The sequence below is a fragment of the Protopterus annectens genome, chromosome 4.part0 (genome assembly GCF_019279795.1).
Source record: "Protopterus annectens isolate FY-2018-M chromosome 4.part0, PAN1.0, whole genome shotgun sequence".
In the NCBI taxonomy this organism is placed as follows: Eukaryota; Metazoa; Chordata; order Ceratodontiformes; family Protopteridae; genus Protopterus; species Protopterus annectens.
This window is the reverse complement of record NC_056733.1, coordinates 828947059-828971705: the sequence shown is the minus strand read 5'-3', so window position 1 is coordinate 828971705 and position 24647 is coordinate 828947059. Positions and strand designations below refer to the sequence as shown.

General features: G+C 42.1%; 1 protein-coding gene across 1 annotated transcript in view; it reads left to right on the top strand.

The window, feature by feature from the left end:
- The window catches only part of PPIL2 (peptidylprolyl isomerase like 2), a gene marked incomplete in the record, with an annotated part of 2081325 nt that overhangs the window by 481862 nt on the left and 1574816 nt on the right, over window positions 1-24647 (top strand). Inside the window, 1 exon segment of the mRNA XM_044068775.1 lies at window positions 20641-20730. Coding sequence (XP_043924710.1) covers window positions 20641-20730 — 90 coding nt within the window.

The window sequence follows — 24647 nt, the reverse complement described above, 5'->3', positions numbered from 1 at the left end:
ATGCTAACATCTGATAGGAAGGTCTAACACAACAAATGATTGTTGACAAAGCCACGACTTAAAACTCATTGTCAATAAATGCATAAAAGCATCTTTTGAGAAGATGGCCACACAGGGAAACTTACCTCATTGGTAAAGTACCCTAAAAGTAGACAGGGATTTTTGGATTCTTGTAGATAGACACATGTTGGTCAAAAGACAGGTCAAGGTTGTAAGAAAATCATTCTGTGACACTCAACTTGCAAGTAGGGGCATGACACCTAGGCCCAGGGAGGTCATCGTGTCACTGTACTCTACCATCATCAGACCCATCATTAAGTATAATGCCTTGTTCTGTATGTACCTAACCAGGTACTTGCAATAGCTGGAAGATCCAGAGAGGTTCCTCACAGATAGAATACTGGGCATAAACACAATGTCCTTTGCAGATTGTCTCAAAGTCGTGTCTCTATACTCTGCTTCCAGCAGACTACTGAGAGGCAATTTATGCCTGGAATACAAGGTAGCCTTGGATCGTGTTCTGATGGACCTTTTGCACTTCTGCAAAATGAACAGCACCAGAACTCCTAGATCTAAGGATTTAGACTTTGCTTGCGACTTGAATGGGACGTGTTGGAGGGACAACTGTGTATGTAAGAGAATCACCATTTGCTGGAATAGGCTTCCCATCCATGTGAAGCAGAACCCTTCCTCTAAACCTTTTGAAGTGCAACCTGGACCAGTGGATGGGAAATTGGAAGTTCATGCCTGGTCTGACATTTCTGTCTTAGATGGACAGTGGCAGCAGTTAAATTGTGCCATAACTAATATACACCCCCTTAAAATAACCTTTAAGGCACATGAACTCATGGGATACATTTGGGTTGCATGGCTAGGCTTATTGAGGTTCTGTGGTAGTTAACCTGGTATACACCTATGAACCTGTACGATTGTCACTGTTTTGCTGTCCCCTTCCGTTTTTCTACAGAAGGGTTGTTTGTTCATTCATTCCTTATTGGGTACATCGGCTTGCCACTGTGTGTCTGGCTTCTGCCTTTTCCCACGTATTCCGTTGTGCTTTAAAAATGAGGAAAAACGTTTCCTAATGTTACATCATGAAGACTGCTCAAGAGTCACAGCCACAGGGTATAATGGTTTTCCTTGAGCTGTTTGAATTTTACATTTATGAAAGGATATGCTTTCACCATGGATGCAGATTCCCTAGTAATTTTTGCTGTCACTAGTCTTGTGTAGATATTGGGAACCACTGGCAAAAGTAATCATGCTACCAGAGACTGGTAGGCCTTGAACCATCCCTTCTAAAAGTACAGAGCACACTACTAGCTTACTTGTAAACACAGTGACATAATACTGACTTGGTTATTCCAGCTATAGTTTAACACTGCATACAAATCCATGCAGTATGTCAGAAACAACAAAATGTAACGGCTAACCATAGTGCAACCTGCTGTAAGGCCGTCATTAATTTGAACTCCCAGAACAACAGCAAATTACCATATCTCACAAAATAATCAGTAGTTATATTCTTAGATAGCTCCCCCAAACACTACCAGACTACGTTTTGCAAGTTAACAATGTACACTGAAATCTGCCAAAAAATGTATGTTGTCTCAGATGTTAGTATTTGAAGGGACTGATCCAGTAAAATCGGTTAATCTGGTTCCAACAAAAACTGTCATGCTCAGCTCTAGTTAAAAGGAGGAGAGTGACCCACAAGCTAAGTCATAATCAACCTCCTCCTTCCCATTTTTACATGGAAATAAGGTGGCACATCAACACTGGTCCTCATGACCAAATCGCCTAAAGTCATTGTTTACATTGAGTGGTTGTCCAACAAAACAGAATAAAAAAAGAATATTAAAACACACAGTCAGTATAAGTCTTGCTATAAGGCCAGTTGCAATCTGAATTATTCTTTTGCTATTAATGTAATAAGTTGTCACTTATTTAATACAATTTCATACTTCTGTAACTTGGGAATGCAAGTCTAATACTTATTCTGTTCCATCTTTTGTTTTGAAGACTTTTTGTGATTCAGTTTTAGGGTGAAATGCCTTTCGTGCAGAGTCCGCATGACTTACCTGCATCTGCATGGTTTTCTCTGAAGGCTCTAGTTTCTTCCCACTTCCCAAAAACATGCTGTAGGTGAACAGACATTCTCTACGTGAAGTGTATGTATGCATTCCATGATAGACTGGTGCCCTGTCAAGAACAGGCTTTATTGCTTTGCATTTATTGGTTGCCAGGATAGACTCCAGCTTTTACACCATCATATAAGAAAGTAAAATAGGGTACTGGAAAATTGCCTTTTATTTTATATAATTGAATTTGTGATATTTTGCTCTATTCACCATTCTGATTTTATTGTCAGGTTCACATCTGTTTGTTACAATCACTTCTGTTTGCAAATACCCATCATATCGCAATACAAATGACTTGAACATTTTTCTTTCTGCTTTCCTAGAGCTGGTATTTTTCTTTCTTTTTCTTTTAGGCTGGCTCAGTGGCCGTCTTTCCTACACCCCACCTGGTCATTGATTCCTTCTAAGGCCGACAGCCTCGGACCCTTATCATGCCATTTGTGCCCTAGAAGGTGAGAATTAGTCGTTAGGGAGTGAGTCAGACGTTAGTCCTAAGGTGACCTTTTCCACATTCTACTTCACTCTCCCGCAGTAGGCTGTGGACTCTAAGCACTTGCTTGGTTGGTTCATAGGTGTTTATTAGGCTAACGACCACAAGGGCCTGTTTAAGCCTAGCCATATATGCCAGATCTCTGACAAGTTCTGATACCCTTTATAAGTGTAAGCATGGGCCTGAGAGATGAAACATTTACAGGTTACCTTTGTCCATCAGAGACATAGGTGCCAAACCAAGGATGAATTTCCGGTTTGTTTTCCAATGTCCAAGTTGCACTTGAATTGGGTTAGGGAGGAGCTCTGCTTCACATGGATGAGGAGCCTGTTCCATAGACACGATAGTTTCTGGGATACATACCTATTTCTCCAGCAGGTCTTATTTATATCACAGGCAAGGTTCAAGTCTTTACAATGGATAATTCTGGTGCTGTTTGTTTTGTGGATATGCAGGAGGTCCATCAGAGTGGGGTCTGACAGTGCCGTGGATGCCAGGCATATATCTAATCTCAAAAGTGGAATACAGGGATAGGGCCCAGAGGCGGTCTACATAGGACATTTTACCTACGCCCTGTACTCCATTAGTGAGAAACCTCTGTGGATGTTCCAATTGCTGGATATGCCTGGTTAGGGACATACCAAAGGGGGCATTGTACTCAATGATAGGTCTGATGAATGCCGAATACAGTGGAGCAATGACTTTCTTGGACTTGGATACCATACATTTGTTTATATAGAAACATCATTCTAATGCATATAATTTTTTTTTATTTTTTTAGTGTTTGTGTTAAGATTGTTAAAAAGTAAGGTATTTTACTAAGATCATCTGTTATATTATTGTACTGTACCAACATTTTTTGCAATTGTGTGTTTTTGGAGCTTATATCCCCGGGCCTCTACTGAAGATGGACATGTATCCAGTTAGACTAGCCCGGTCAACAAATGTAAATAAAATAAATAAATAAGTTGCGCAGCATAGAGTGAGTTCCTCACCACTTTATACACATGATGTTCAAAGGCTGGATTACTATCTATGTGTGCCCCTAAGTCCCTGACTACTGGGTCAAGTTTAAGGGGTATGTTGTCAATATGATAGTTAACCAGGGAAGGATGACTTGCCAAAGGATACTGTTATGCATTTTGTGGCATTTAGTTTTAGTCTGTGGCTCTGACACCATTTGTTTGTCTGTGGCAGCCCCTCCTGGAGAACATTTGTGTTAATGTGAGATTCAGTGATCGCTCCTAATTTGCAATCATCTGGAAATTTAGTCAGCCAGAGACCACTGACATTGGCCTTGACTTCTGAAAAGTAAATGCCAAAAAGGAGTGGTCCAAGGATTGATCCCGGAGGGACTACACTTGTGACTGGCCTCTTTGTAGGGGTGGACTCCTCAATTCTAACTTCCTGGGTCCTATCTGTGAGCCAGTTGGCTATCCACCAGCTGACATATGGGTTTGTACCTAACCTCTTGCGTTTGTCAATAATACCTGAGTGGGGTATTGTCAAATGCCTTGGCCAGGTCAAGGTAGGCAGTGTTTATGATTTTGCCCTCATCCATTGCTTTGGTTACCTTCTCAAAGAAGTCCACCAGGTTGAGTAGGCATGATCTGCCCTTGATGAAACCAAACTGGGTTGGGTCCAATGACTGGAGGTTTACTGTATGTATATTGATCATCTCTATGATAATTCTTTCCATGGCTTTACACACAAGACTAGTGAGACTTATGGGTTTGTAGTTTCCAGGTTCTGCTGATGACCCACCTTTGTGCAGAGGGATGACTATTGCCTTTCTCCATTCATAAGGTAAGAAACCCGTTTGGAGGCTACAGTTGAATAGTAATTCCAGAGGCCCTGATATAGATCATGTTTCATGATATTTAGAAGGCATCCTGGGATATTGTCTGGGCCCATTGATGCAGTGTTCTTGGTCTTAGAGAGAGTATTAAGGACCTGCTCCCTAGTGATAGTAAGGGGAGTTATATTTGATGATATTTCCTGAGGGAAGGTTGAGTGGGAGAGAGGGGTAAAGTTGGAGCTGTATTTATCAGCCAGGATGTTTGCTATGTCTTCTGGCTCAGTATAGGTGGCTCCATTTACAGTGAGCTCTGCACGCAATTGTGTATTGCCTTTGAGGTTGTGGACATAGCTAAAGAATGGTTTGCAGTTGTCCTTGGCCTGGGAGGCCAAACTTACCTCAAATTTGACTTTGGTAGACTTTTTGTCCTCTGAGTTGTTTTAGTTTGAGAGTGCTTTTATCCTGCTGGGTGCTGCACCTCCTAATTTGTGCCATGACTTTCTTCCTCCTGTTATACAGCCTATTGATTTTGTGATTCCACCAGGGTGGCTTGTTTTAGAGTTAGTTCTGTACTTCTTCCTGATGGGTACAGCTGCCTCTATGCAGCTATTAACGTGCTTGTACAGGGCTTCTGTGAACAGTTCTGCATAGGCAGAAGTGTTCTCAGAGTTTTTAGGGACTTGAAATTTTGCAAGGTTCTCACTTAATAGCAGGAGATTAGCCTTAAAATAGTTCCTGAATAGTCCAGGTTTAGCTGGAGGTCCACATTTTATTTTTACTTCAAAGGAGACCATTTTATGGTCTGACGTTAACAGGGAAGGCATTACAGTAGGGGGTGTGCAGCACTCTCCCATATTAGTGAGGACCAGATCCAGTATGGTTGCACCTCAGTTAGTGTATTGACTATCTGGTCCAGGGAGTTTGTTTTTACAAAATCCAGGAATCTTTGTGCATGTATGGTTGGTGTGTCGTACAGTATTCCCAGTTAACACTCTCCTTGTTAATGAAGAGAAATTAACCGTGGTCACTAAACAGCCTATAATTGCAAAGTACCTTGCTAAGGTAAGGGAAAACGACTCTTGTACTTTACAAAAAAAAGTACCAAAGCAGGCATGTCCAAGGGTTAGCTTCTGGTGATTTCTCCTGTCCACCTGGTGAATCTGGGCATACTGGGGCAATGCAGCAATTGCCTCATTTACACAGACAACCCTCTCCTCCTACCACCCACCACTACAACCTGCGAGAGATGCACTTACATAGCCAAACTGGAAGCAAAGCTCACTCCACCCAAGATTGTGCTAGACAGTCAAGAGGAGAATGTTAACACCTGCACTACACCTCAAGCAATACTTAGCCCTTCTAAACCACACCACCAACACCCTCACATAGCAACACTAAACCCTCATATGTGAAGACTCTTAACAGTAACCTACCCAAGCAACAAGGACCTCCGAAACTGAAATGCAAACAAACACCAATCACAACCAACGTGTCATATAGCTCAAAACACTAGTGTGCCACCCAACAACAGCCCTAAGGCAAGACAACGTAACTGACACTTTAGTCATAGGTGACTCTATAGTCAGGCACACTGATATCCTACTCACCAGGCTGAACAAGGAGAAAATTACAGTCAGCTGCCTGTCGGGTGCCAGGATCCGCCACATAATGCATGCACTCAAGTCACTCCACAACAAGTACAAATATGACTCTGTTATTGTCCATGTTGGAGTGAATGACTTGAGATGTACCTCCCTGGACTACATAGACATGGAAGAGCTCTCTGATCATGTGGCCCAGGCAGGTATGACCCTAGCCCTGAGTAGCATCCTGCCTTAGCCCAGAATGATACCACAGTATAAGGACAAAATGATTGACTTCAACAGTTGGCTAAGCTTCTGGTGTCATTCAAAAGAGATCCAGTATCTGCCTGCCTGGGACGACTTGATCGACAGACCACGATGCTTTGCCAGAGATAGTCTGCACCTGTTGCCCTTGGGATTTAGGTTACTGGCTAAGGCTCTTGTCACCCCTATAGTGCCTTTTTTAGGCAAAGTTCAAAGAACAAAACCACCACCTTAACAGGTACAAGCATGCAAAGTCTGAAGGTAATGCTACTCAATGCTAGAAGTCTAGACCTCAAAATGCACGCTCTCGAAGCACTCCTAAAAATGGAGAACATCGATATCTGTGCAGTAACGGAGACCTGGTTCAAGGCTCCAGAGAGCACTCCTGCAATACCAGGCTACAACCCTTACCATACTTTTTGGCCACTAAACCAGGACCAAAACACTAAAGGTGGAGGAGTTTCTTCTATCATACTTCCAGATACCACCACGGCAATTCCAACGTTTTAGCTTTTTATTCCAATATTAAAAGCAGAATAATATAAAAGCTGTTATGTAAGCGCTTTCGAGTATTAGTATACCCTTCTTCAGACAAATGGCTATTAATATCTAAGCAGTCATTTAAATAGTCAAAGGCGCCAAAAATCCACCTTAAAGAGACATTAACTATATTAACATGAAGATGTCAATGTAAACATTTCATTCATATCACTTATTTCTTTATATCTACATAATAGCATGTTCCATTGTCATCTACATGTTTATCCTATTAAAATTTCATTAAAAAATCTACATATTTCACATAGCTAATGATCATTGCTCTTCACAATCAGCTTCCTACAACTAATGAATGTATAAAAAATAAAATATATAGAATTAAATAAAAACATATGTATTATTCTGCAGATTCATTAAATGCCATTAAATATATATCAATCATAGCAAACCTAACATTCTATTATAACATTCTATTAATAAGTAAGATATTATTCATGTTATATATTATTATTTCAGCTATGTCAAAATACATATTAAAATTCATAATTTGTTAGTGTCTTAGTGGCCTATCTTTTAAAAATGGTTTGAGAGTTGTCCTGTCATTTAAACCTTTCCCTTTATCTGACTGCATTCGAGTAATCCATCTAATTTCTTCCTGCTCAGTAAAGTTCTTGACATTTCCTAATCTTCTATTTTTTCCAATTAATTCTATTACCATAAACTTAAATTTATGGTCCATCCCATTATTTAATACATGTTCTGCCAGTGCATTAGTCTCATCCTCACGATTTATTGCATATATATGTTCTCACCCTCTCTGTCAACATCCTGTTTGTCTTACCTATATAAAAACTATTGCATTTCAGGCAACTAGCTAAATAGACTATATCTCTTGTTTTACAATCGGCGTAGTGCTTAAAATAACATGCCCTCTTTGCATCTGGATGTATAAATTTGTCTGTTGCCATCATATAGGAACATTGATTACATCCACTGCAAGGGAATGTCCCTTGCCTATTAGATGTAATTATCTTTTTATTAACACCTTCGTAACATAGTAGTGAAATATGTAGATTTTTTAATGAAATTTTAATAGGATAAACATGTAGATGACAATGGAACATGCTATTATGTAGATATAAAGAAATAAGTGATATGAAATGTTTATATCGACATCTTCATGTTAATATCTCTTTAAGGCGAACTTTTGGCGCCTTTTTTGACTATGTAAATGACTGCTTAGATATTAATAGCCATTTGTCTGAAGAAGGGTATACTAATACCCGAAAGCGCTTACATAACAGCTTTTATATTGTTCTGCTTTTAATATTGGAATAAAAAGCTAAAACGTTGGAATTGCCGTGGTGGTATTTGGAAGTATGATATAAGAAGTTCTACTGTTTTCATCCAGACACCTTTAATCTGCAACTGCTTCTTTTACTTATATATTTTTGAAAGATGAATGAGTGTCCATATTCACCAAGGATATTTACACCATCAGGCTAGTTGCCCAAAACAATGCGTCTGAAATTCTCCAGGTGTAACTAACACTAGGTAAGACTGCAATCCAAATTGTAGCTTGCTACAGATCCCCCACCATGCCCCAAGATTCTCACTACACCTTTCTACATATACTGGAAAATATTAAGATACAACCAAACACCCTAATACTGGGTGATTTCAACTACCCTGCCATTAACTGGGAAATCTACTCATGTACCAACACTTTTGCCCAACGGTTCTTGGAATTCACAAATTCCAATGCCCTGGATCAACTAATCCATAGTCTCACCAGGGGCTCCAATATTGTAGATCTGGTCATTACCAACATGGGAAATTGATGCTTCACACCTATGGTCACCCCCGTTGTTGGTCAGGTCTGACCATAAGCTAATCACCCTTGACATCCACATCCCACCCACCAGTAAGGAAACCTCCCTAAAAAACTTCTCCAAAGCCAACTTCATGCTACTCAAGTCAGAAGTGACAAACTTCTTGACACCCATGCAGATGGGAACTGAAAGTTCGACTGCTGAATCCTACACTAAGGCACTGTACGAGCACATCCACTCGTGCATGAATCATGCCATCCTAAATAGAACCAAGATGATGTTCTCCAAAAAAAAAAAAAGGAAGCCAATCTGGTGGTCCACTGCCATAAACAAACTTTACAACAAAAGGAAGAAACTATTGCAGAAAAGAGGAAAATCCCAGAATGCAAAAAAACTTCCTTACCAGCCTCAGTAAGAAGCTGGGATCCCTCATAAAATCCTCCAAAGCTAGTTACGAAAATAAAATTGCCAAAGATTCCAAAGACTACCACAAGGCATTCTATAGCTATGTCAAGAATCTAAATGGCAATGCTCAACTCTGTTCTGAGCTACAACAGAATAGCATTAAATATACTGATCCCAAGGATATTGCCAGTATCCTGGCAGATAGATTCAGTGCCAACTTCACCCCCCCCTCACCCCCTAAAGGCCCCATCTCAGTACCGAAAGATTGCCAAATTCCGGTAATAATGGCCACACAGGTAAAAACCACACTCAATAAAGCTAAGAATACAGCATCCATGGGACCAGACAAAATCCCGGGCCGTGTACTACATGAACTACAAAACGAACTGGTACCTCACCTAAGTGTCATGTTTAATCATAGCCTCACCTCAGGCTTCATGCCCACTGAGTGGCGCACAGCTACAGTTATCCCACTCCACAAGGGGGGGGATCCACCTTGGATCCTGGGAACTACCGCCACATCAGTGTGATGAGCCTGATCTGCAAGGCCATGGAACGTATTATCATGGACCTTATAAACAAAGACATTGGTAACCTTCAAACACTGGACCCCACCCAGTTTGGGTTTGTGAAGAGCCAATCTTGTCTCCTAAACCTGATTGACTTCTTCAAATCAGTCTCCAGAGCTGTTGACGAGGGTAAGGCAGTCCACACATCCTTTCTGGACCTCGACAATGCCTTCAACACCATCCCCCACTTTGGAATCATAGATAAACTGACTAAGCTGGGCATTAATCCCTACATCACTCGATGGGTTGCCAACTGGCTTACTGACAGAACCCACACTGTAAAAGTAGCAGACAACAAATCCAACTCCAGACAATTGACAAGTGGAGTACCTCAGCGTTCAGTCCTGGGACCGCTCTTGTTTGGCATCTACTTCTCTGAAGTACAGGCCAACACTAAGGGACTCTGGCTAACAAAGTTCTCAGATGACTGCAAACTGGGGGCCATTATTGAATCCCCAAATGATGTGGATATTCTACTAAAGGGCCTTACAGAAACAGATGCTTGGTGCCAGAGCCATGGTCTCAAGCTCAATGCCAAGAAATGTATAGTGATCCCCTTTGGGAAAAAACATATACCCATGAATTACCACATAGATGGCAGTACACTAAACACCGAAAGTGTGATAAGAGACTTAGGGACACAGGTGGACAGTGGTCTAACCTTTGATAACCACATCGCCACAACAATCAGGAATTCCTTCTATGTGGCACACCTCATCACTAAGGGCTTTTCATCTAGAAAAAAGGAGGTCATTGTCCCACTGTACTCATCTCTCATTAGACCCTTTATAGAATACAACTCCCTGTTTGGTATGTACCTCTCAAGACCTCTGCAACAACTAGAAAGGCCGCAGAAATAATTGACTGAAAGAATCACAGGCCTAAAGCAGATGCCCTATGCTGACGGTCTAAAAAACGCCAGCTATACTCTGCCGCATATTGTCCACTCAGAGGCGATCTCTGCTTAGCATACAAAGCCATGTCAAACCCAGAGTTGTTGGACATGCTACACTTAAAGAAATCTCAATCCCTCATAGCCACATGCTTCAGGGATCTAAAACTTATCACAATGAACAAAACATGTTGGAGGGATAGGTTTCTGACCCAGAAACTCCCTAGACTGTGGAATAGACTGCCCATACATGTCAAGCAGAGCACCTCTTTGGTCCTGTTCAAAAGGAACCTTGACGATTGGATGGGAGATAAGAAATTCACCCCGGGGCTCATGTTAGTTGCCCTGCTAGACATGGGTCTAGGGAAATAATTACTGTGGGAGGAAATAGCAAGGGAATTGTTATGGCTAGGCTTGTATAGGCCTTAGGGCCGATAGCCTAGTACCAACCTATGAACCTATAATTAAAGTCACCCATGAATATTGTATTGGGTTGTATGGTTATTGTTTTTAATAAGTATAAATACATAGTATGGATTTCCTGGGTCATAGAGGGGGGACCTATAGCTTGCAAGGAAGTGGTATTGGATTTTGCCTTTCGTGATTTGAACATGAAGCACCTTAAGTGCATTGTCCTGTTTGACCAGCCTTGAAGTATATTTATCTTTGTAAATAGAGACACCTCCACCTTTATTCCCTGCCGATGAAGTAGCTGGCCTAAATGTGTGAAAGGCATTATAACCTAGCACTATTGGTGTGCTCTCCGCAGCTTTAAACCATGTCGGAGTGACAGCACAGACACTAGCATTTTCTAGGATAAAGAGCCTCTAGGGAGTGGAGGTTTTTGTTTAGACTCCTAGCATTGAGCAAGTAATACCTTTATATTTTTTTGGTTTTGATTTGCTATGTTGGAAGTACTTTCAGTTTGGCATTGCCAATGGAGGAAGACAATGTTTTAGGTAATATTCGAAAACCTAGAGAGGAGAGATGCAGACCAACACTGGCAAAGCAGCGTGGTCTGTTGACCATCTCCATCCATGCCGACAAATATTGCACCCCCTTAGAGTGACACCAGAAACTAAGCCAATTATTGAAGTCACTCATCTTTTGTTCATATTGTGGTATCATTATTGGAGAAGGTAAAATGCTGCTTAATGCTAGACTCATACCAGCCTGGGATATGTATTCTGAGAACTCCATGATTTCTCTCTTCATATAGTTTATGGAGGTACGTCTCAGGTCATTTATTCCCACATGGACTATGACTGAGTCATATTGGTAAATGTGGTCCAGTGACCTGAGTGCCTGAGTCATGTGGCGGATCCTGGCCCCTGATAAGCAACTGACCGTGACTTTCTCCTTATACTCAGCCTGGTGCGAGGGATATCAGTGTGTCTCACGATGGAGCCTCCAATTACTATAATGTTGGGATTTTGTGGTGGCTTGTCATATGGGCTTTAGAGGTAGAGGTTTCAAGAGATGTAGCTCTGTGTTGATGTTGGTGTTTTGAAAGAGTGCATTTGGGGCTGCTGAGGGTATTTAAGTGTACTTCATCTAGGAGGCTTTTATGGTTTAGGAAGGTTACATTTAAGTGTCTCAGCATCTTTGGGTCAATATGTCTGGTTTGAATTGCGTGTGATGGGTGCAATGTGTTTACTACTGACAATCTTATTGACATTGTGAGCACTTTTATGTGAGAGCTTTGCCTCCAGTAGCATTGTGTAAATACTTCTGTCACATGCCATATCATTCTGTTTGAGAATCAACTGATTGTCAGTAACCATGAGGCAATTTCTGCATTGCCTCTGGATGCCCATATCCACCAAGGTGGTAACGGAGACTGTAGGAAAGTTCATATCCATGGCAATAGACCCTTTTTTGTTGATTAGACAGTTGGAGTCAGGATATCAATCACTGTCAGGAGTATCCAGTTTGCAGCTATTGGGACAGTGCTTGTCACTGCAAACTATTTGTCCTATATGCAACTAGATATTGGAGAAATTTCAGTTGTGCTTTTACAGAAATAAAATGACACCCAAGGTGTCTGAGTCTGTACAGAGCACTGCCAAACACTTGAGGGGAAACTAATATGTAGACCCTGAAAATTTAAGGATGAAGTATTTAGGCTGATATTCTGAAGTTAGAAACAAATCAAACAGTACTTACTGAAAATGAATTAGTAGCTTGTCAGGAATGATGAAAAGAGGGGTCTCGCATGAATGGCTACTGCTGGTCTCACCACAGCTTCACTCTGTTATGATTCAGTGCTCTTTTGCTTCTTCACTCACCAGAAACAAAATGTTAGCACCAATCCCAAGATGAGAAGCAGGCCACAGCATGTTTTGTGATCCACAGTCTTGTCCCAGATGATGCAAGTGTATGTAGGCTTGTAGCCTTTTCCTGGTAGATGCCTTGAATAGCGAGAAGACCAATCAGGAACGTTAATGACAGACACTCACTCTCCAACCAGAAATGGTCAGGAATCCGTGCACTTGGCTCCTTCTCTCACCAAGACCAGACTATAAGCACAGGTTCCAAGCTGTCACCTATAAAGCAGTTATTAGGCTTTCTGGTGATCATCAGTCTTCAGGAAATAATGTCCCCATACTCCTTCTCTCATCAGGAGAAAACAGAAGCAGTAATTCCAAGATGAATACCTAGAGACAGAATGTGGGCTCTTCAGTAACTGGTGGTCTTGCAATAGATGTTTAAAGGTAATATGAAAAAAGTGGTTTATCCTAAACACTAGTGTACACTAAGCAGTTCAATATGAAAGTTGGTAACTTAAGATGTTCTTCGTGTTTCACTGTTGCAGTCATCACATTTGGGTTATCCCTGCCAGGGGAGCCCTTGGCCGGCCCGAATACAAGAGGCTTAGTATTTCTGCGTCAGTTGCTGTCGCTTCAGGACTGACATCATGTTGTCAGTAGTATAAAGTAAGGTAGCCGATGCCATTACATCAGTCTTTCTTGCCGTGGAGCCCGAAGCAAAAGCAGTTCACACGAGTGCCAGTCGGCCGCTACTTGAGGTTCATCTTCTGAATTGAAGCTGAAGTCTTGTAAAGCTAAGTACCCCATTGGGGATCCTTTTTTCTTGCACTAACCGATGTCAGAAAAAGTTAACAATTGTCTTACCTGTGGAAAGCAAATACCACACCGAGACTTTCATTCTTACTGCATCACTTGCTTAGGCCCAGACCACGATGTCCCCTGCTGTCACTTTTGTGTTTTGTTCAGTGCCAGAACTATGTCGTCAGGCCCTTATTGTAGCTAGATATTTTCGCTTACAGTCCCCGAATTCTGATATGGCTTCAGTAAGCCATCCAACAGCAGATCTTCTGAAAAAGCATAAAGATAAAGACAGAGACAGACCGCACAGGTCCAAACCTGCCGACAAGCTAGTCATCAATTCTCCGGTCCTCAGTGAGGTGTTTTCGCAGCCCCTGATGCCCGCTTCTGTGGATTTGCAGGCTGCTACCGAGACCCTTTCGGAGTCTGGCATGCCGCAGAACTCTTGTTTGACTAAGGATCCTGCGATTGTCTCTACCTTGGATGGTTCTGAAGCCGCAGAGCAGACACCGGCTTCCGAGGAATTCCTTCACACTACCGATTCTCGACACAAACCAACTTCTTTCGCAACTACTGTTCTTTCAAAAGTGACTGAGTTTCTTAGGCCCAGGTTACCTGCTTCCTTGCCTTAGTCTCAAATGCTTAAAATGGCAGAAGACCTGATCATGGGAAGCCAAGCTACCCCTTCCAAAAGAAAAAAAAGATCTGTTCCCTGTAGTTTTGTCTGAACAGGAGTTTGATGACTCTGATGCATCTGAGTATGAAGACAAGCAACCCCTCTCTGTTTGAGGATTCTAATGCAGAGGATTCCATCCCTTCAGCCTCTCCCCCAGAGGATTTTTCCTTTGGGGAAACCCTTCACACCTTAAGGGAGCATTTCTAATGGGAAAGTCAGGACTACCCTCAGTTTAAAAAGAGACTCTGGGAATTCCTAGATCTTCCACAGCACAGATCCTTGGCCATCCCCCTGTCCTGGATGTTGTGGAGGATGTTTTGCTGGAATCCAGCTGGACTCCTGACACCCTCCCTCCTGCACCCAGAAAACGAGACAGGTATTAGAGTCCCTGACTCTCTCAGATTTCTTTTTCAAAATCCTACTGCTGACCCTGAGGTAATTTCTGATCGTAAAAGAACTAAAGCACCCTCTGCTAAGAATCCCACCTCCTCAGATGCGGATTCCCAAGCACTAGATGGATTGGTTAAAAAAGTATACACCTCCACCACTCTTGCTATCAGAGCACAAAATTGTCAGTTCCTTATGCTAAACTTTCAGCAACATACCCTGGAACTCCTCAAACAAAAAATGTCTTCCATTCCTGCTTGTGCAGAATCTAAAGAGTTACAAGAGTTAATGCATTCTTCAAGTCAAGTAACTAAACACACTTTGCACTGTGGTTTTAACGTCCTAGAAGCTTCTTTGCAGGGCAGCAGTCACAGGTTCTGTCCTTAGAAGGCATGCATGGCTTAAGGAACAGCCCTTGCCAGACCATGTTAAATCTAAATTGTTGGATGCCCCCTTGCACAAAGACAGCTTATTTGGCATGAAGGCAGAAGAGGTCGTAAAAAAGATGGAAGAAAAAGCAAAATCTATGCCGACAATTAAGGATTTCTTATGGGTCCAGCCACCCAGGTTCAGCAGGCATTGTCCCTCCAAGCACTGGTCCTTTCCTGCTCCCAGCAGGTCAGTTCAGCCCAGACCCCAGGGAACCAGACCCCACAGACAGCAGCCACAGGGAAAGCAGAGATCTAAGTAGTGGACTACCTCCACTTCAAAATCAGAGTGTTCTAAGCCTCCCCTAATGCTAAGAACTTGCAATTACTCTTTTCCCCCACTCCCTCCCTCTGCCCACCTCCACTTACCCGTAGGAGGAAAACTCTCCTTTAATGTAAACACCTGGGTCACCATTACCAATGACCACTGGGTTCTCTACAAAAGGGTTCCCAGATCTACCTCCAAACCATTGGGCAGAGGCACAAAAGCAAGTCCTTTCCCTGCTCTCCATGAGGGCAGTAGAGCACATACCTGCAGAACGGAAAGGCCAAGGTTTCTACTCCAGACTTTTTCTGGTACCCAGGAAAGACGGCACCTGGCACCCCATCCTTGAACTGTCTATTCTAAACACCTTCCTGGTGATCCCAAAATTCAAAATGCTCATCCTCCAGCAGCTGCTACCCATGCTCTCCAAGGATGCTTGGCTAGCCACCCTAGACCTAAAGGAGGCCTACCTATACATCCCTATCAGGGAATCATGCAGGAAATACCTCTGCTTCAGGGCAGGATCTCAGCACTTTCAGTTCTCTGTGCTTCCCTTTGGCTTATCTACTGCTCCCAGAGTTTTCACAAAATGTCTGGCTCCGGCCATTGCCTTTTGCAGACAAAGAAATATCCAGATTTACCCATACTTAGATGACTGCCTAATTCAGGCCGACAGCCAGGAAAAGCTGCTCAAGCACCTGGCCTTTGTAAAGTCCCTACTAACCTCCCTAGGGTACACATTCAACGAAAAGAAATCCAAACGGGTACCCACCCCAAAGCATTATATTTCTGGGAGCAAGCCTGGACATAGCATCCCAGATGGCATTCCTTACACCAGAAAAGGAAACCTTTCTGGCAGCCTACTTCTCTCAACTAGACACCAGACCCCAACTATCTGCAAAGAAAATCCTGCAAGCTATGGGGTTCATGGCTTCTTGCATTCTACTCCTGCCATATGCCAGACTGCATATGAGGAAATGTCAATGGTACCTAAAAAGCCTTTGGTGTCAACACTCTCAAGACCTCAAGACTCTTATACCTGTAATACCTTGCCTCAGAAAAGATTTTCTTTGGTGGGCAACAGGATGCTCCCTCAACAAAGGACCCCACGCCGCCTAGACCCTCACCACAAATGCATCAGATTATGCCTGGTGTGCACACCTGGACGGCAGGTGCATACAGGGCCAATGGAGCCCACAGCAAATTCATCTGCACCTCAACCAAAAAGAGATGATAGCTGTCTAGCAAGCCTTGATAGCTTTCAAGCCCCTTCTCTCCCCGGGGGCTCTCCTGATCAAAACAGACAACACAACTGTGATGTGGTATATCAACAAGCAGGGAGGGACTCGGTCCTACCCTCTATGCAGGCTGCCTTTGACCATTTGGCACACAGCCTCTGCCATGCAATTCCACCTGTTAGCACTATTCTTGCCGGGTTCTCACAACTCTGTAGCAGACCACTTAAGCAGAAATCTTCTGGAACCACATGAGTGGCAGCTCAACAGAAGAACTTTTGTCATAAGAACTCAGAAATGGGGCCACCCCAAGGTCAACCTCGTGCCTCCCACACCAGCCATCAGCTCAGCAAGTTCTGCACCAGGGAGCATCACTGCATGGCTTGGAAAGTGCTGGGTCAGTCTGTTGGTCTATACCTTTCCTCCACTACCTCTCATCTCCAGGGTGCTGCTCAAATTAAAGGAAGAAAAACCGAGGACAATTCTTATAGCTCCAGACTGGCCTCGCCAGCACTGGTACCCCTTGCTGCGCAGCCTGTCCCCTCTGCCAACTTGGCATCTCCCTCAGATTCCAAACCTCCTGACCAAGAGGGAAGGGGAATTCATGCATCCCCAATTGCAGACACGCAGTTTGGCAGCTTGGCTTATTCCCTAACCCCCCCATAAATCTGCCAACCTCAGCAAACCGATTATAGATTTTATACATGAGGCCAGGCGCCCTAGCACTAGGTAGTCTTATGCTGATAAATGGAAAAGGTTCTGCACCTGGATTCAGGCTAAGTGAGCCAATACGGCACAGCCCTCCCTGCCTCTCATCCTGGATTAGTTAGCTGACCTGTTAAACAGTGGACTCTCCTTTTCCTCTGTTAAAATGCATGCCTCTGCTATCTCTGCTTACTTTCCCACTGTGCAGCCCCTTTTCTCTCACCCTCTGATCAAATTGTTCCTTAGAGAGGTTAGCAACTTGAGGCCAACCCAGAAGAGCACCATCCCCAGCTTGGGACCTTAACTATCTGTTGGAAAAGCTCACCCCTCCCTTCGAACCTGCCTCTTCAGCAGAGCTAAAATTTCTCTATTGGAAGACAGCTTTCCTTTTGGTCATCACTTCAGCCAGAAGGGACTCCAAGCTGCAAGCACTCATGGCTGTGGAGCCCTTCATCATCTTTCATGCTGACAGGGTATCCCTCAGGACTAACCCATCCTTCATGCCCAAGATGGTGCCCAGTGTGGCTCTCAACCAATCCATTCATTTGCCCACCTTTTTCCCTAGCCCACAGAACAAGGGAGAAAGGATCCTGCACTCTTTAGATGTGCACAGACAGCTCAGATTATATCTAGACAGGATTAAATTCTTCAGAAAGTCTGATCAGTTGCTGGTTAGCTTTGCTGCAGGGGCAGAGGGCAAAGCCATCTCCAAACAAACCATCTCCAAATGCATAGCACACTGCATCCTTTTCTGCTACAAACAACATGGAAAACCTCCCCCCAGGGGGTCAGGACTCACTCCACCAGAGAAGCCTCCACCTCTGCAGCTTTCCTCAGAGGAGTCCCCACCAGGGACATCCTGGAGGCTGCCACGTGGACATATGTTCACACCTTCACCAAACATTACCACCTGCCTATCTTCTCCAAATCCAGGGCAGAGTTTGCTTCTGCAGTTTTGCAGGGCATCCTAGCCAGCCCCTAGTTTCCTTGACTGCCTCCACCCTTTTCCTCAACTTTGGGAATCAACCCAAATGTGATGACTGCAACAGTGAAACACGAAGAACATAGTACAGTTGTGTACACTTACCATAAATGCAGATGTTCAAGTGTGTTCACTGTTTCAGTCCTGGTTTCCCTCCCTCCATCCCACTCTTCTTTCTTCTCTTTCCTTACAAGGGACATATTGGTATTTACTTTCTACTGGTGGGATTCTTCCACCAGTACCTGGCTTCCACTTGGGGGCTCCTGACAGGTTAGGGCAAGAAAAACTGATGTAATGGTGTCGGCTGCCTTTCTTTATACTACTGATGACCTTACGTCAGTCCTGAAGTGACAGCAGCCGACGCAGAAATACTATGCTTCTGGTATTCGGGCCGGCCGAGGGCTACCCTGGCAGGGATAACCCAAATGTGATTACTGCAACCGTGAATACACTAAAACAATCTACATTTATGGTAAGTGCACACAACTGCACTTTGTCTAAGTGGAAAGCCAACATTTTTAAAAGAGCAAGATAAATGGAAAGGGAGTGGGCGCTTCTGTATTCTGGTATTATGGAATACAGTGTGATGGCCAGTAAATTTAAATAGTTGAAGGGGGGGGGGGTGATATCACAAAATGATGATTTTGTGCTTACTCACACCACCCAGTGAAAGGAGAGAGGGGAGGAAATATATGGTCAAATTAATATAAGCAGGCAACTAGAAAGACAGTGGTGTTTAAGAACACAACAGGAACAGGGTGGGAAAAAAATTCTTTTTGATTCGCAGGAGACACAGTTGTGGTCTATTTTCTGCTTTTAATATGCTATTAAAAACAGAATTCAAGTAAAACAGAGTGCAAAGAAAATAGATCACAGTATACAAAATAGAAAAAGGCAATAAAGTACAGGAAATCAAAAGCAAACTAACATTTCCCTCACAGCAAGCTGTGACAGAGTCTGGGTGAAAGACACTAGTGCTTCCACACAAGAGCCTCATTGATTCAGTCATTCTCATACCATTTCAGTAATGCAAGCTTACTTGCCCTCTTATGTGTACAGTCACCCACCAGTAGACATGCCTAATGTAGCAGGCCTAGTTGCCCCTACCCCCCCCCCCGGGTGGGTGAGTTGGTGTGAGTCACTGAATCCCATCCTCCTCCATCACTCATGGTTTTAGTCAAACACGGATTTACTAGATCATAGTGTGGTGACCCTTAGCGGGAATGGCCGAAAGAAGTAGTAGTAGTCATGTCTTCATCCCCCACTGTTAAAGAATCAGATATTTTTTCCTTTTCCTCCTTGTTTTTTCTTTAATTGTATTCTCTATACTTTAATGTAATTGTTAATATTTGTAAGATATTGGCTCCTTATCTTTTGATCACATCATCAAGATTTGCAAAATATTGTCTGTATTTTGCTGATTGTTTCAAGCAGGACATTACTTAACAAAATATTTTTAGCAGTGGATCCTTCCAGAGCACCCACAGAGAAGAGTGAACTTAAATTTCAGGTGTGTAGGGGAATGCAGTTCAGGTGCTTTTGCTCAAACTGCTTTGCAGGAGTTGTCATACACTTCCAACGATGGCATTTGAGAGCATTTTTAATGCAAGGACGCTTGCCAGTTAACAGTACTGTTACATTGGGGATAGATGAATGGCAAGTTGTACAGGGTGATGCTGTGGACTAGCTGACACTGATGAGTAAGAGGCATTTTGCTATGCTGCTGCATGAAACGCCCACAGAAGTTTACTCTGTGTGTTAGTACCTTACACGAATGTTGTTTTTGTTGTAATTTAAGTTTTATTTTCATTTCAGTTTTGTTGACTAAGTTACTTCCACTACCCTTAGCCTAATTTTCAAGGGATACCCAAGGTGGTATTCATACTAATTAGGTGAGGTTTAGCCAGGGCACAGGATAAATCCCCCCTATTCTTTTCTGTAAGTGTCATGGGATCTTTTACATCCACTTAAACTACCACAAACTCAGACAGCTGATAACTCAGTTTAATGTCTCAGTGCAGAGATGGAAGTTAGATGGTTGTAGAAGTTCAGTCAGTGTGGCTTTCCTGTTAATAAAAGGGAATGAAGGTTATAGCATGTTATAAGTGGGCTGGTTAATTCTGTCTTGATGCACCCCATAATGTGCCTTATTGTTTTAGGACAGATTTGTTTTCTTTTGGGAGCTGGTGGGTATGGGGCTAGAGCATGAAGGGTACAAAAACATTCAGTGAATAGAAAGATCATAGGAACACTGTTTTGCTATAGAATTACAGCACCTCACTTGGCTGACTCTCTTTTTGTATGGGCAGTATTGCAGTTATCAGTGGTTTGTATGTAAGCACTTTAACACTTTAAAAATATCTTGTTTCCTTTGTTTATAAAAGTAAACATTTTTTTATTAAATGCTAAATATTTTGTGCAGGCTGTGGAGCAGCTGAACTTAAAAGCTAAGAATTTCAATGACCTCCTGACAGATGAACCATTTACACGGCAGGATATCATCACATTGCAGGTGAAGAAATTTTGACCTTTCAGACATTAAAGCCTTTTTATTTAAAATGTTTTGTCTATTCATGCACTGTTTTAACTTCCTGTTCTATCTCCAGGTAGGTGTTAGTGGTATATTTAACTTTTTATCAAGGTCTGACAGTCCTGTATGATTTTTCTTGGTGAGTACCTTTAAAGTAATAAGTGAAGGACTCCTATTCCACTCTTGCAGATGCACAATGGTGGGAGTAGTGAAATGACAGGTGCACACCATGTGACAAACCTGTTGGCTCTTCTGACACTCTTGTCAAGGTTGATTGTGTGAGCTGAGGATGTCACTTACTGGGAGAAAATGTTGTTTGATAAAATGCAAAACGCAGCGCTACAGCGGTAGCGTTGCTGCCTCACAGCAAGAAGTTCTCCTGTTCGATTCTTGGCTGGAGTGCCTTTTGTGTGGAGTCTGCATGTCCTCCCCATGGTCAAATGGCCTCCGAAAGATATGCGTGCCTTCGCTGAAGGTTGGGCGTCGGGTTGGCAACTCTGCACCATAAAAATCGACTGCCAATCATTAGCGGACCAGAGTTCTGCAGTGGTGACCCCTAACCGGGAAAAGCCGAAAAGACAAACTGAAGTTTTGTTTTGAGAGACCCCTTCACGTAAAAGACATACAAATGCCTTTAGCTACTAGATCCAGCTTCATTAACTCTTTAAATCCCAAATAAGCTGTGATTATTTTATTCCTTGAGCAGTTTTTATTTCATATTAAGTTGTACTACATAGATACTAATGCTGATATTTTATTTATTTGCTGCATTTTGTTGACTGAGAAGATGTATTTGAAGATGTGGCTTTTTCTGCAGGACCACGGAGGAGGTTCTAATGATAAGAGTATTTGTAGCATAGCAAGAAAGTAATGATGAAGCATTCATGTTTATAAACAATGAAGTCATGAAGTGATGTATTTCTGTTCAGGGCAACATGCAAGAGGGTATGATTAATGTTTTATGTTAATGTTAGAATTTTATATCAGGGTGGCTTAGTTAATTATGTATCTGATCACCACATTGCATGTAATTTCATTCATAACTTTTAAAATTGATGTACTATTGCATCACTGTCTCAGTAAAATAGTGATGCATAATATAACCCAGAAAAAATGCACAGATCTATAGAAATTGAATTTTTAGTACATTATATTGTGAAATGCACATTCATAGTGCTTCCTCAGAAGTACTGTTAATATCTCTATTTGGCAGTTGGTGTAGAATGTTAAGTGTATGAGCTCTAATTCCTGTGGGGCAATTTTAGATCCTCTCAGCCATCCTTTTCCTGCTGTGCGACTTTGAGCAAGACAGTTAACCAGACATTGATCCCAAGTCCACCCCTGAATATGGACTTTGTCCAATGGGCTTACCTGGTTTAACAAATGGGTATTATTAAATTATCAGAGATTCAAAATTGGATGATATTTTAATCAAGCAGTACCTGAAACCAGGTATTACATGAATAGAGCCAACTAGGAGTTAATTTCTGTCTCAGCCCTAGGTTAAATTTATCTGACTGTTGAAACTGACATGGGAAGAGTGAAGGGGAAAGAGTGAAATACTTTTATGTAGTATCCTAACTGAGACATCGTGTACCAACACATATCCATAATGCTACCTCTGCTTCTAACTACTATTCCTTACTTAGCCGTTGTCATAATTTTTTTGAGGGTGAGTTGACACTTGTCAGTGCTTTGAAAGTTTGTTGGCTATATTTGAATCCTATCTCAGCTTGCTCAGTCATGACCACTCACTCCCCTATTCTAGTAATTCTTTCTTGGAAGCAAAATATGTGCACAGGCACTGAGGAATCTTTGAGAGATTGCTGACCAATTGCATTCTTGTTATATTTTCTTTGAGAAACAGTGCTTTTAAAATCTCTGTAATTCTTTCTAGCTGAAAGCTCAGAACTTAAAAATCGGAAAGATCAAAGCACACAGCAGAAGACATTTGTGAATATATGTAGAAGTTTGTAAAGTTACCAGCTGGAAACTAATGCATTTTTATACAAAGCTTGCGCTATTTCCATATACTTAGGAAGTGTATTTTAAGCATGTATTAAACAGCTTTACCACTTTAAAAACTTTAGTCTCTTAGAAAAGTTAGCTATTGGGTGTTGTAAACCTATATGACAGTCGCATTGTCTACAGGACCAACCCTCTTTTTTTCCCCATTTTATACAAGGGGTCAGGGTGTCACAACAACTGTGGGCATCACCTATAGCCAGTGTTCACACCATGGGGTAGCTAGCAGGCACACAATCCAGTCAAAACCTAAACTGTAAATAGTTTTGAGCTCTGTACCTGAGAGTATTTCCTCACTTGTTAATTAAATGTGGTTTCAGTGAGCGGTACAGCATGACCCTAAAATACTGCTTTTGTGAGGAGAGGGTGAAGAATGTAAGAAGGCTAAAAGAAGCTCATACTTGGATAGTTTTTGCATCATTTTTTGAGCAGATAACTTGTAATGCTAATACTTAACCTGAATATGATCCTGCTAGAGTGGGATGGAAGCTAATTTTTAATTTAGGTTATGGCCACCCTAAATGTAACTTTCATTAACTTATTTGCCAATCCATAGACTTTGACAGCAGTGTGCCAGAAAGTTCACCTATAAGCATTTGCAAAAGTTGATGCTGAGCTGTGGAATGGCCTTTCCTATAATACAATTATACAGTTCAGAGGAATGACAAAAATTACCTTTTGCCCCGTCTCCCTCTAGTGTAACCTTGCTGGCTGCTGTGGAACAGGGGGTTAGACACATCCTTTGTGGTTATTTCAGTACCTGGCATATTTATGGGAGAACCAAACCATTTAGACACAGGAGTAGTCCAGGGTAGGAGAACTCTTGCTAGATATAATATTCTGTCCCCAGATATTTTATCTAATAGTGAAGCTCACAAGAAAAAGAAACTGAAGTTGCATCATACAGCTGATATTCAGTTTATAGCTGTAAGGCTGATGTGGTTTCCTTGGATAAGAGTACTCTGCAGACACCTAAATCCAATGGGCTGTGTTTCCATGCATGGCTGTAATACTAGTTTGGCTAGAGAATTTTTCTGTTTCAGAGAATGAGGAGGAATCAGATTATTTCTTATCTTACTCTTATTTAACTCTGAATGCAGTCAGTCTGATTCTTTGGAAGGTGAACCTGAGCTTTAGTCCAAACATATGTTACTTTTTCTCACGATTTCTAGATTTAATGATGTTTTAGATTGGAAACAGTTGGGGAACTACTCTAGAGCTACAAAGGGTATATGACCTTATAGAGGATGAGATGCCCAATTCTATGGTCATCACCCCTCTCTTACAGACCTTGGCAGATGTTTACAGATTTGCCTGCAGGACACCAATATCTGTCCCAGCAGTCCCTAAAAATGGTCAGAGAAAATATAGGGTCTCTTCAGATGTGACCAGTTTCTCTTTACAGTTGACTAATGACCCACCTGCTGTCTTCCCAGTTGCCTGCTCAGAGAAGTCCTTGGCTTCATCTAATCCATTGCTCCCTGATAAAGAAGGAACTTTATTAGATTTTCAGGGCAAAAGGATGTCTCTTTCTAGTAATCTAGCCTTTAGAATGTTAAGTTATCAGGGCTATATGGGTAAATGTTTACAGTGTGAGTGCAGTTTGGATGATTTTGATGCATCCTTATCTGCAGAGCAGACATCCTAAATGAATAAAATTGTTTCTAATTTTTCTCAAGTTTTGAAACCTACTTTGAGAGGTGTACTTGTCTATGCAGATAGTTTTGAGATGTGTTGATTCTTCTGTTGTATTAAGATGGTATGCTTAGTTACATAATCAGAACTTTTCAGGTGATTTAAAAGCTGAAACATATGGGCAGTTATTAATAAATACAATCCTGGGTATTGATTGCAGTATCTATGTTATTATATTG